The sequence below is a fragment of the Pelobates fuscus genome, chromosome 3, assembly GCF_036172605.1.
Source record: "Pelobates fuscus isolate aPelFus1 chromosome 3, aPelFus1.pri, whole genome shotgun sequence".
NCBI classification, from domain to species: domain Eukaryota; kingdom Metazoa; phylum Chordata; class Amphibia; order Anura; family Pelobatidae; genus Pelobates; species Pelobates fuscus.
This window is the reverse complement of record NC_086319.1, coordinates 44,693,321-44,706,092: the sequence shown is the minus strand read 5'-3', so window position 1 is coordinate 44,706,092 and position 12,772 is coordinate 44,693,321. Positions and strand designations below refer to the sequence as shown.

Sequence of the window (12,772 nt, the reverse complement as noted above, 5' to 3'; positions counted from 1 at the left end):
ATCATTAAAGGTTAATAGGATGAGTACTTGTTCCAGATAAATTGGAATTGTGCTCATTACTGCATATTATGCCAGGTACTCAATATTTAGATACTCATGAAGATTGTGTTGGTTATATTGCGAGAAGATGAATTTTATAGCATAGGAATTCCATGTTCGATTTGTTAACCCATAAGCACTGTGTCTGTGTTTTAGAGATGTTCAGTGGTGGTTTAGGCTTAAAAGAAAACCAAAAACTCTTTAGTAACTTGGACACATTAGTAAGTTTCTTGTTGATCTAACAAACCCCCAAATATCACACAAGGTATTTAATCCTAGCCAGTGGGTCCCACAGCAGTATGGGAGTGTGTTATAGCCAGTCTGATTGGGGAAGTGTATGAAGCAGTGGGAAGTCATGTCCCAATAAATAGATGGTTCTCCAGGTGCACATTAAATAGATATTGCATTTCAAAAACATGCAAAAGCAACCAATCCAAAGTTTAAAGCATGATTGACAAGATTCCTAGAACTGATATTGCTGCACTTGCAGTAAATTCCCAGGCTTGACAAAGCTATAATTAGTACTTCTAGAACAGCAAGTGATCAGCCAGTAAGCGTGCCACAATAACTCTGAGCATGGATTTCTGGTACTTCTAGTTCACTTACTTACCATTCTCTGTATGAAAGCTGTTTGCTGAACTATACCACCCCCACCAGAAACCTTTTGATGTGCTTACTGTTGGTACTGTTACACATCATTAATGAGGGTTTTTCTTTTGCCCCGTTTGGTTCTTACACCAAGTAAGTAATATATATAAATTATATATATATTATTATTTTTGGCATTAGCCTTTCTGCTTTAATATCTCTATATCCAGCCCTCTTTGGAAGGATTTATTATTTATTTTACTTACTTTTTACCACTCTTTAGTCTCTATATAGCATATGTGTGTGGTCAACTGGAAAATATGATTGGAACTTAATACCAATGTTGATTTTTGTATTTATTTATTAGGACTTTTTTATAACCCCCTCTTCCTTTTGTGTCATACAATAACCTTCTTTCCCCTTATATGGCAGTCTATCTAGCCATTTGAATGTAACCATAACTGTCCACACATTGAGTAATGTGAAGGTAACCATATAAATGCAACCATATCTGTCCATACACTGAGTAATTACAAAGTGGCACTCTTCTCCACAATTAGAATAAGATGAATCGGTACAGTACTCAATTTACGTACTAAGTCCCCGCGCATGCGCGTCCTGCCGGCGTGTGGACATGCGCACTAATTAACACCCTGTTGGACATACGTACCACGGGGTTTATTGTATGCGCATGCGCCGTGTTTCGTGACATGCGCTGTCTTTTTGCACGGTATTTAATTAACTTATACACTAAGTCCCTGCGCATGCGCGTCTGCTGGCGTGCGGACATGCGCACTAATTACGCGTTGGCGGATATGCGCACCACGGGGCTCTCTATATGCGCATGCGCCGCGTCTTGTGACATGCGCTGTCATCTCTGCCCACCCCTGTTTGAGACGGACTCTCTGTATGGACGGGTGCTGACCAATCACACGGGGTGGGAGGTATGATTAAGCATTTAAATGGATTGAGCGGGGAATGTCTCTTTTGGTTTACTTTAATTTTCTTTATTTTTTGCCCTTGAGAAAGGCGGTTAACCCGCCGAAACGCGCGTTTGGCTGCTCATGTATTTAGTAGATCTCTTTTCCTACAGTGTGGTTTATGTTACTTGAGCTGTTTTTTTTTTGGCTCTGGAAATTCTGTATGAGGGTGGTTGAGCTGTTTATTGGGCTATGTGTAATTAGACCTAGTTTACTATTTACTCAGATTACCTACTAGGTCTCTTTCCTTTATTGTTTCCCTCCTCTCTTTATTCCCTTCTCTATCCTTTCAATTTCCATTACTATTGTAATCCTGTAGGCTTTGTTGCAGGATTTATGGCTTTTATTGTTGCATGTATCACTATTTACTACTCTACTACTTAAGAGTTTGCTACACTTTATACATGTGCAATTTAGCTATACTTCTGCATCCATTAAGCTCAATTTATTCACCTATCTACAGGTGTTTTCCTTTTGGTTTTTAATCAGGTTTTTTCCAATAAAGTTTTTTATTATTTTTGAGACGTTGTTCTGGGGTGGCTTGAAGGTGACCAGCCCGTTTTGCCACGGGGTGATCAATCCTTCACTTTTTTATTCTCCTTTTGTGCTTAATGCAGGGTTATGCCCCTTTGCCACCCCACTAACCCCTTTTCTTTGGTACTCCCAGTTAGTTTGCCTAATTAGGAAGTACTGTTTTTCTATGTTACACATCATTACTTTATGCACAAAAAGTCAAACACACCCGTTTAGTAGTCGCGGACAGAAAAAGGTGGGATTATGGAGAAAAACTAACAACAACAAAAACCACAGTAAATAACTGATGGCAACAAAAAATGAACAGCATTTGGCCATTATGTCAGATGATTAGAAATGTAGTCAGTCATCAATGCAGTTTTGAAGCAAGCCTTTAGTGGCAGGAATAACATGATTGTTGTTAGCTAACCAGATCCTAAAACCTCGTCTGGAATATTATGTGGAAATCATTTCTGCGCAAGAATATAAACAAGCTAGAAACTGTGCAAAGGAGGGTTCTAAAAGAATGGTTTAAAAAAAAAAAACTTACAAAGATATTTCATGACATAAAGAGGAGAGTAGATGGAGTGGATATGATATCATATGATAGAAACTTTCAAGCATATTCAAGGAACTATAGTGTTTATGATGTTTAGGGGTGTTTCTATAAGGGAATTAATAAGTTAAAGGGACTCTATAGTCACCATATAAAAGCAAGAAAGACAGGTCCCCCCGCCTTCCTTCTTGCTTTTATATGTACTTTCATTCATTAAAAAAAAAAATTCGGTGTTTTTATATTAAAAACTTACCTCCGTTCCAGCGCCGAGCTCCCCGCTAGGCCGCGCCTCCTTTTTCGTCAAAATGACGAAATCGCGGGGCCCAATGGGACGGCTTCGCGCTGCACCAATCGCGTTCTTCATAGAGCGGCATTGAATGCCGCCCTATGAAGAACCTGAGCGCTTTACCGCGCATGTGCGCGGAATGCGCGTTCGCGAGCTGAGCTGTCTGACTGACAGCTCAGCTCGCTTTCTAAAATTATCAATAAGGGGGGGGACCTACTGTCCTCCCCCGGCCCCCACCCCTGTGCGGCGGGTGGGGGCCCTAAAATTATCAATGAGGGGGGGGACCTACTGCCCCCCCCGGCCCCCACCCCTGAGCGGCGGGTGGGGGCCCTAAAATTATCAATAAGGGGGGGACCTACTGTCCCCCCCCGGCCCCCACCCCTGTGCGGCGGGTGGGGGCCCTAAAATTATCAATAAGGGGGGGACCTACTGTCCCCCCCCGGCCCCCACCCTCTTTGGAATTTTCCCACGCTTGTAAAATGACACAGAGCACTGTGATTGGATGGATTTCAAGCCATCCAATCACAGTGCTCTGTGTCATTTTACAAGCGTGGGAAAGTTCTTTGGAATTTTCCCACGCTTGTAAAATGACACAGAGCACTGTGATTGGATGGCTTGAAATCCATCCAATCACAGTGCTCTGTGTCATTTTACAAGCGTGGGAAAATTCCAAAGAACTTTCCCACGCTTGTAAAATGACAAAGAGCACTCTGATTGGTTTAAACCCACCAATCAGAGTGTTCTTAGCCTAATTGCAGGGCGGGGCAAGGCTTTATAAGCCTTCCCCACCCTGCGGAGCTCAGTCTGCGCGGAGCCCTCCATGGGTGAAGATGGATTATTTTTTTTGCGCTCGTTTTTTTTTTTTTTTTTTTTTTAATTGCGTCGGTTATTATGGATTTTTATTTGGCCTTTTTTGGGCTGAAGAAAGAAGATTTTAGAAGAAAGAAAACATCGAATGGTAAGTTTTTTTTATCTCTTTTTTTTTTTTTTTTTTTTTACAGGTTTTTAGTTAATGTTCCCCCCCTCATTATTTTTAGGGTGAGGGGGGTAGGTAGGGAGATAATTTTTTTTTTTTGGGGGGGGGGGGGAGGGGGTTAACTAGGGTCCCCCCCCCTTTGTATTTAGGGCCCCCACCCACCGCTCAGGGGTGGGGGCTGGGGGGGACAGTAGGTCCCCCCTTATTGATAATTTTAGGGCCCCCACCCGCCGCTCAGGGGTGGGGGCCGGGGGGGGACAATAGGTCCCCCCCTTATTGATAATTTTAGGGCCCCCACCCGCCGCACAGGGGTGGGGGCTGGGGGGGACAGTAGGTCCCCCCCTTATTGATAATTTTAGGGCCCCCACCCGCCGCACAGGGGTGGGGGCCGGGGAGGGGGACAGTAGGTCCCCCCCCTTATCGATAATTTTAGGGCCCCCACCCACCGCTCAGGGGTGGGGGCCGGGGGGGGACAATAGGTCCCCCCCCCTTATTGATAATTTTAGGGCCCCCACCCGCCGCACAGGGGTGGGGGCCGGGGGGGGGGGAAGGAGAGTAGGTCTCCCTCCCCCCTTCAACCACTATTGTGGACAGTAAGCGTCCCTGTGGGTTCGGGCTTCAGCTGTCAGCTGAAGCTGAAGCTGTCAGCTGAAGCCACGCCCACAGCAGTGCTGACAGGCTATCAGCACACAAAGCGCGTTCACAGTGCTTTGTGTGCTGATAGCCCGTCTGATGCATTCACCCAGAATGCATCGGACGAGAGGCCTTTTTAGGGCCTCTGAACTCGGAAGTCCCTCTGGTGGCCGTCTGATTGACTGCAACAAGAGGTGTTCCAAGCTTCCAATGTAAACACTGCATTTTCTCAGAAAATACAGTGCTTACAAGAAAAAGGCTCCGGGTAGCTGTAGCACTCACCTGAACAACCTCATTAAGCTGAAGTTGTTCAGGTGACTATAGTGTCCCTTTAAGGCTGAAGTTAAGGCATTGTTCATGGAAGCAGCAACAACTGATCAAAGGGGTTGTGTTATCAAGTTGGAGTGTAACAGGTTAATGGGCAATGTGCTTCAGCTCTTCATTATAGAAATGATGGGTGGTCCACGGAATAGACTTCCAATGGAGAAGTCTTGGACTGCAAGAGAGTTCAAGATGGCATGGAATACACACATCTGCCCTACTAAATATTCATTTAGTTTGCTATTCACTTGTAATATGGGCAGAATTGATAGGGCTTTAGATTCTTGTCTGATAGAGAAGACTATTTCTACGATAATTACAATTTTATTTAGCATGTACCTGGTTTACCCATTTAACGCCAAATTAGTATAGAACGTGACAGACTGAGACAGTGGATACAGAGGGCTGTTGTGTATGTTTTGTTAAAATGGTGCTTTCACCTCTAGTCACTATCAGTGCTGTAACTACCATGTTCTGACATGGTGCTGTAACTACCTAAGTCCTGACATGGTGTGTTGCTGTACTGTGAGCAGCAAGAAGAATGTAATTGGAATTATTTTATTATGGGCAATGTGTGACAAAGGAGCAGATTTTAAGATCCAGTAAGCAGCAAAACTAAAACACACAGCTAATCATTTAGGCTAAGCAATCAAATATCAAAATGCATACAAGACTGTCCCTCCAAGTGATTTGATGCTTTCCTGAATTCTCAATATGTAAAGTTCTTTGCCAGTTTTTCAATTGATTAATTTACTTGGTATGAATGATCTGTGACACCGTGCTCTTTTCTGAACAAGAAAATATGCAACTCACTAATGACTTCAATCTGATATGCAATTGACATAAGGATCTTAATCGAACAAGTCTGCATGCTATGCAATTTATCTTGTTAGCAGAGTTCCACTTCGATTTTTCTTCCCTGTCTAAATCCCGCTGTCGTAGCCATAACCAGCAAAACATCCCATGTTGCCATGTCCATCCTTTGATTATTGATTGCTAACAAGTCACATGATTCATGATGTAAAACATAGAATAAGTGGCCAGCATTAAATTGTATGGCAATTTGTGAACACCTTAAAGGAGTTTGACAAATGCAATGGATATTTGCTTTTTACCTCCAACTACATGTTCAGTGTTATAATAAAGACAGAGTAGCACCAAGTTTATCTTTTTTCAAATTTTTTGTTTGTGTGTTTCAATTATTTATTATTGTCTAATTTGTGAGAACATTTGTCTCTAGAAAAACCTTTTCCGTGTCTGTTGCATGCTGGATAATATTGTAATATATTTCTGTGCAAAGGAGACCGTAACGCCAGTTCAGATGAGCTTTTACATATCTTAACTGTGCTGTTCTCTAAACATAGTTAATATCACATTTAGACATTGTCAAGTCAATTGTTTCAGGTGTGGGATATGTTTTCAAGAAAACCGATCGTTACCTTGAACTACTCGCTGGCTTTCAAGCAACTGGGGGAGGCACATTTTTCATTTATCGTGGGGGGATTCTTCCTCTGAGGGTCTACATACAGATTTAAATTGCTCTCCCAGTTTGCACACACCACACTTTCCAAGTTTATAAAGTAATGATTTAATGCCTTCAATACTGCACACCATACAGTAATACAAATGCACAGTTAATGTAGGTCTAAATTTATGTTCACCTCTTCTTCTCTTCCAGGTCTTTCTTTGATCACTCGATGCATAGTGCTCTGCCACTTGGGATTTACCTTGCGACCAAATTCTGGATGTATGTCACCTGGTTCTTCTGGTTTTGGAATGATATCCTTTGCTTAATCACATAGACACAGGCTGATTTGTTCGTTTATTCGATTATTATAAAACCTTGGACCCTTCATAGATACAAAGGCTTTGAGATTTACTGGCTTGATTAAAGGACCACAATAGCGCCAGGAAAACATACTCGTTTTCCTGGCACTATGGGGTCTCTAGGTCCCCCCCCCCCCCCACCCTCTGGGCCCCCCTCCTGCCAGGCTCTAGGGGGTGGAAGGGGTTAAACCTTACCTGTTTTCCCCCGCCGGGCTCCCTCGGCGTGGGGAACTCTCCTCCTCCTTTTCGCCGTCATAGGCTGAAAGAGCATGCGCGGCAAGAGCCGTGCGCGCATTCAGCCAGTCATTGTTTGAACGTCCTTCATTGCACAGTCTGTTCCAGTGTAGAATTTCTTATATCCTGCTCTGTTAATAACCTGCAGGTGCCTCATTTGTGTGACTATAGTTGAATTTACTAGTTAAGAGTAAAGTAAGTTAAGATCTGATTGAAAATGAAAACATTTAACTCCTAAATGGCAGAGAATTGAGCAGTGCAACTGCAGGTGAATGATCTGTACACCAAAACTGCTTCAATACGTTATTTAACGTATACCTAAAGTGTTTCTTAAGATTCTTCTGAAAATGCAGAACCTCTCTAGATGGATAGAGATATATATTTTGTTCATGTGTACTTTAAAAAAAAAAAAAAAAAATTATCTTGGTTGTATTGTTTATTTTTCAGGTTGTGTAGTTAATATATTCTAAATCTAAAACCCATGGTGTGCAAATACATCTTGTATGATATCCATGGTACTGTTCTGTATATTGGGAATAATAATATTCGTAACTGATGTACTGCAGTACTGTAATTAAATAATATGGTTACTATAGCTAACTTTGTAAGTGATCAGCACATGTATCTCCAAATTGATTGTCACACTGTATATAATTATCTAGTATATTCTACTAATGAATGTGTCCACAGATAACTAATTTCCAAGTAAATTGTAATGAGTATTTCCTTCCCTGACTACAGACTGCCTTCACTGTTACAATTTTGATTAAGAACATTTAAAAAATTCTTCATCATTTAATTGACGTCCTCAGGCTGCTGCTTGCTCTGAAAAGAAGCCGGTTTAATTTTCTGTAAAGATTAGTCAATTTACTCAAGATGAAGGTTAAGAATGTGCAGACATAAGCATGTATTATTTGTCAGGGAATTAATTGGTATACATTCACAGTCTAAAGACCCATATCAACAAAGTAATAAAGTAGTGGCATTAGAAAACAGCAACTTAAAATTAGTGTAGTAAAAAAAATAAACAAGATTCAAGACTAGTCTAAAATGTTGATACCTGATATACTTCTAAAGTAAACGCTATATTATAGTATGAAGCTTTATACATGGAGAAGGCATGAGTCTCACTTTTTCTTTTGTAATAGAGCACATATTGCTCTAGTTAGATGGTATTTGTAGTATGATTACCATTTACTACCTAGTTATAATCAGGTCGTAAAGGTAAGAAAGTAAGAAAAATAAAAAGCCACATGACCGTAAAACCCTTAAAGGGACCTTATAGTCACCCGAATCACTACAGCTTTGTGTAGTTGTTCTAGTGTCTATAGCCTGTCCCTGCAGACTTTTCAATGTAAACGCTGCCCAAAAAAATAAACAGTGTGTACATTGGTGCCTAGTAGCACTTCTAGTGACAGTCACTCAGACGGCCACTAGAGGTGCTTCCTATGTCAGTACTGCACTTTGTCCCTCATTAAGCTGGTTTATGTTAAAATGTGTGTCGAGTTTAAGCAAGATGGAGAATACGGGAGAATTCATTGCATTATGAAAAACAAAACATTAAAGTAACACTAAAGGGTCAGGAACACAAACATGTATTCCTGACCCTGCAGTGTTAAAACCACCATCTAGCTCTCTGGCACCCATTGTCTCCCTAAATATAGTAAAATCTTACTTTTATTCTGGCCTGCTGCTGGCTCTGCCTCTGATCGGCCCGCTTGGCTGACATCAGAAATGGTGATCTGAGCCAATCAATTTCCTATGGGAAAGCATTGGATTGGCAGAGACTGTTAAGGAGGCAGAGCCAGTACAAGCCAAACACACCTCTGGCCAATCAGCATCAGAAAGTTCAGTGTCTCCATGCTTTGCTTTGCAAAAAGCCTGAGGGGAATGATTATACTTACCAGAACAAAGTTAATACGCTGTAGTTGTTCTGGTGAATATAGTGTCCCTTTAACTACAATAATATGTAGATACTGAAACATATTTTTATTTTGTTCATGGATTGGTACATGTGAAGTACAGGCAAGCAAAATCATCATAAGAACGGACTTCTTTTATAGTTTTTTTTTTTTTTTTTTAAGAAAATATTGATTTGCGACAAAGTCAGTTTGTTGTTACATTCCAACCTAACAGTTGTTGCGCAGCATCACAGTTAAACAGTTTACTTTGTGAAAAATATACATGCCAACAGAGATACTCAGTCCCTGACAGGCTGCAGCAAAGCCCCAATTACAATATGGAAGTTATATAAAGGTGGTGTTATGCCCTGCCTCACGCCATACCAGCTCATACCAGGGATTGCGGAGAGTTCTCAGTGCATATCAGATGTATTAATATGTTTTGTAGAATGTTAATGGTTTAGCTAAGTACGGTATTCTTTACTGCTGTCAGTCTGGAAGTTCAGTTGTTGCAATATCTCAGTTGTGGGGCTTGTGCAAACCTCTGAATCACAGGTTTAGCTACTGGCAGAGTTGGCTTAATCTCTCTCCCAACTTCAATAAAACAAATACTATTCAACTGGATATTCGTAAACTTAATCTTTCTAATCGTCTCACAATCTGTTTAAAATGAGATAAACACAGAAACTGTATGAAATGTGATGACTGAGGAGTGAAGTCTCATTAACACAAGGGTGATCTCATTGTCTGACAAGCCCATGTTTAGTCATTCAGAATGATAAAATTGTAATCCCAAGCATCGTAAGAAAATAGGTGTTTCCTGTTTAGATGTCAAATATCAGTTTGCAATCATTCTTGTGACATATTTAATTTGTGATTAAAAGGGACTGTTACAAAACAGAAAATGCTATGCAGATTGCTTGACATGGGAAAACAACAACTAATGGAAACAGGGTTGGCTCAAGACTATGTGCTATCTGGGACCAAGGACCTGGTGCTGCCCGCACCTGCTCGGCTTAACATAATTTCACCTACTGAAGTCATGTCCACACGATGCATCTCCCATTCTTATTACCACTTAAAATTGAATCACTCCCAGCCACCCCCCCCCCCCCCATATATCACCTAAACTACTTTAATATCCTCTTCTATTCATGTCTGCCAGCCACATCCCCCTCCCTTATTCCTACTACATGAGTCGCCATAACCTCCCTAAACTAGCCCCTTCCCTTCAGATCAACTTCCCACCTTCAACAAAGGCTCCCCCCACACACACATCTGACCCCCAGAAGATCGTGATTTCTACAGTTCATATCCCCACAACACACCAGTATATACCACACCCTCATACAAACTTACATACAGATTTGAACATGTGGGGGTTTATCAAGGTGTTCTGTTTTTAAAAATGGGGCAAAACTTTACAAGGGAAGGAGTTATCAGTGGAATGTGCCTGTTTGTTGCATTGGTTTCCATGGTAATTGACCCACTTTTTTTTTAGTTATTTTTGCTAATTTGTAAAACAAAAAACTTTAATTATATCCCCCCAGTTTTCATACTTACATGCTCCTAAGAGCATGATGTGAGTAGGACAGGGAGGGTCATGACAAAACATGCCCTGTGTATGCCCTGGTGTGGCTGCACCGGCCGTAGTTCCACCACTGTATTTTTTTTTTTTTTTTAAATGATCAATTTAAATTAAATTATTAATATCAGGCAAGCAACAAAACAAACGTTAAAGCCAGTGGGGGATACAACTGCCCATGTTACACATTACTTTCTGGAAGAGATGGAATTATGGGAAAAGAGGGCAGATTTGTATTAAGATCATATTCACAATGTCAGGTTATGTCTGCGGAGAAATTGATTTATTAATACTTATGCTTGCTATTTCGAAGAAATGTACATCCACATTTTTGTGGGTGGCATTTTGTGATAAGAATGCAACTTTTTCTTTTTCTCTAGAAGCACAACAGGATTATTCATAAAAGTAACTTTTTTTTTTTTTTTTTTTTTTTTTTTTAATTCAAAGAAAATTTTTTATGTTGGGACACTATCAGAATTTTTAGGGTTATTCACAGAATAGCAAATGGTATCCAGCCCACCTCTATTCACAGCATGGTTATTTTAGCCTACTTTTTACCATTCACATTTAGTTTGCTAAAAATGCAGTTTTTATTGAATAACCCTTATAGAGTTAAAAAGTAAAAACTGCAGTCCCACATCACATACAGGAATGTTGTTTTATTCACATGGTTGTCTCATGACTAGAGCTGGTGAGTGAACTGGCCGTTTAACACGTCATCCCTTTACACATCTTGGGTCAAATTCCAAAAAGACACACACACTGTCTGTAAATGTTAATGTTATGGATTCTTGCATTACAGGGCAATACCTTATATTTTTGCAAATGTTATTTTGCAGTGAATGAAACATGTTGGTGGCTTATTGATCTCTGATATATGTACACATTTTGCAGATTAAAAAAAAAAAAAAAACTACTTTACATCTCTCTACACAAGACACGCCAAATTAGGAAAATAAATACAAATACAGAAATATAAGTCCTGCGCTCACTCCCATCAGTCCCGGGGGCAGCTTTGTTACAAAGCTGCCGCCCATCCCATGTGTTCCCTATTAAGGGTTAATAAGTATATAGGGGTGAATAATAAAAAATACCCCTCTCTGTCTCATTAGAGATATCTTTGCCAGAAGTGAAGGATCCGCTTAGGGGGGGGTCTGCCTTGACGTTGGCAGGCGGGCATTCCCTTCAATGGCCATTGGAGTAACTAAATGACCTCCATTTGTTTAAATATACTTAAGGAGAGAGCGCAGGTAACTTGTTTTGTTTTTCTTAGGAAAATTCATGATGGGATTTTCTTAATATCTTGTCATGGAGGTGTTAATGGAGAAACGTAGTTCTACTGTTTGAACTTTATAGTTTATTTTGTTTGCATTCCACTGTCTGTTACTTCCTTAATTCCCAGCACATCTGAACTTTTTGTTCATTCATCTCCCATTCCTGGCAAACAGTGTTGCTCTATTTTACAATTTTGGGAAATCCTGGAAATCTGATCCTGGCATTATTAAGGCCACAGAAGAACAAAAGAAAAAGGTAAAAAAAATTAAAAAAAATTTATGGGCCTACCATATGTCCTATTCAGTCAACATTTGCTCCCATTGACACATATTGCCTCTTATAATATCTCTAATCAATTTGTCACAATCTATGTTTTTATCGAGTAGAGGCAGGGTTGCCATGTCCATTAACTTTTTCCTGAACACACACACACAACTTCTATGTGGGGATGGGAAACACATGGTAAATGCTGCCCTACAATATGTAGAATTCACTTGAGGAAGGTAGGGATTCAGATGGACCAGAGCAATCTCAGATGAACTGCCTTGATTAGTTAATTGAATTCTCGACTGTATCATGTGAACTTTGTATACTACAGGGCATAGGTGTCCCTTTAGTATCAAGGTCCAGGAAACCTGGTGGGACCTGGCCGTACCACCTAGAGATCTGCAGGAAGTCACAAAGTGTTGATGAGTTGTTAAACATTGTCTGCTATCTAATGGAGGGAGATGTCTTCCTGTGGATCAGGGGGGTAATTTAATTTATACTCCTTCCCATATGATTTTGACAATTGTGTAGAGTGCTGTAAAATTCTGAAAATGTATTTTAAATGGAAGTGGAGCGTTCAACATGACACAATTTGGGATTGTTTCTAACTATCAGTTCTCTGTATACACAAAATTGCTGGTTGTGTTTAGAAACTTTAGAAATTTGTGGATTTTACTTCAGTGGTAGCTTTTTCTCAAAGACGGGTTTTAATCCTTTCTATTAGGATTGTGAATAAGGGCAGTATTACTGCAAGGTGTCTTCATATATTGACACAGTCAGAATTCATCTCT

At 40.4% G+C, this 12,772-nt stretch overlaps 1 protein-coding gene across 1 annotated transcript in view; it reads left to right on the top strand.

Moving 5' to 3' along the window:
• Positions 1–12,772, top strand: part of ZDHHC17 (zinc finger DHHC-type palmitoyltransferase 17) — a 64,625-nt gene that overhangs the window by 38,725 nt on the left and 13,128 nt on the right. Inside the window, exons 10-11 of the mRNA XM_063446981.1 lie at positions 6,571–6,673; positions 11,847–11,969. Coding sequence (XP_063303051.1) covers positions 6,571–6,673; positions 11,847–11,969 — 226 coding nt within the window. The remainder of the gene's footprint in view (positions 1–6,570; positions 6,674–11,846; positions 11,970–12,772) is intronic.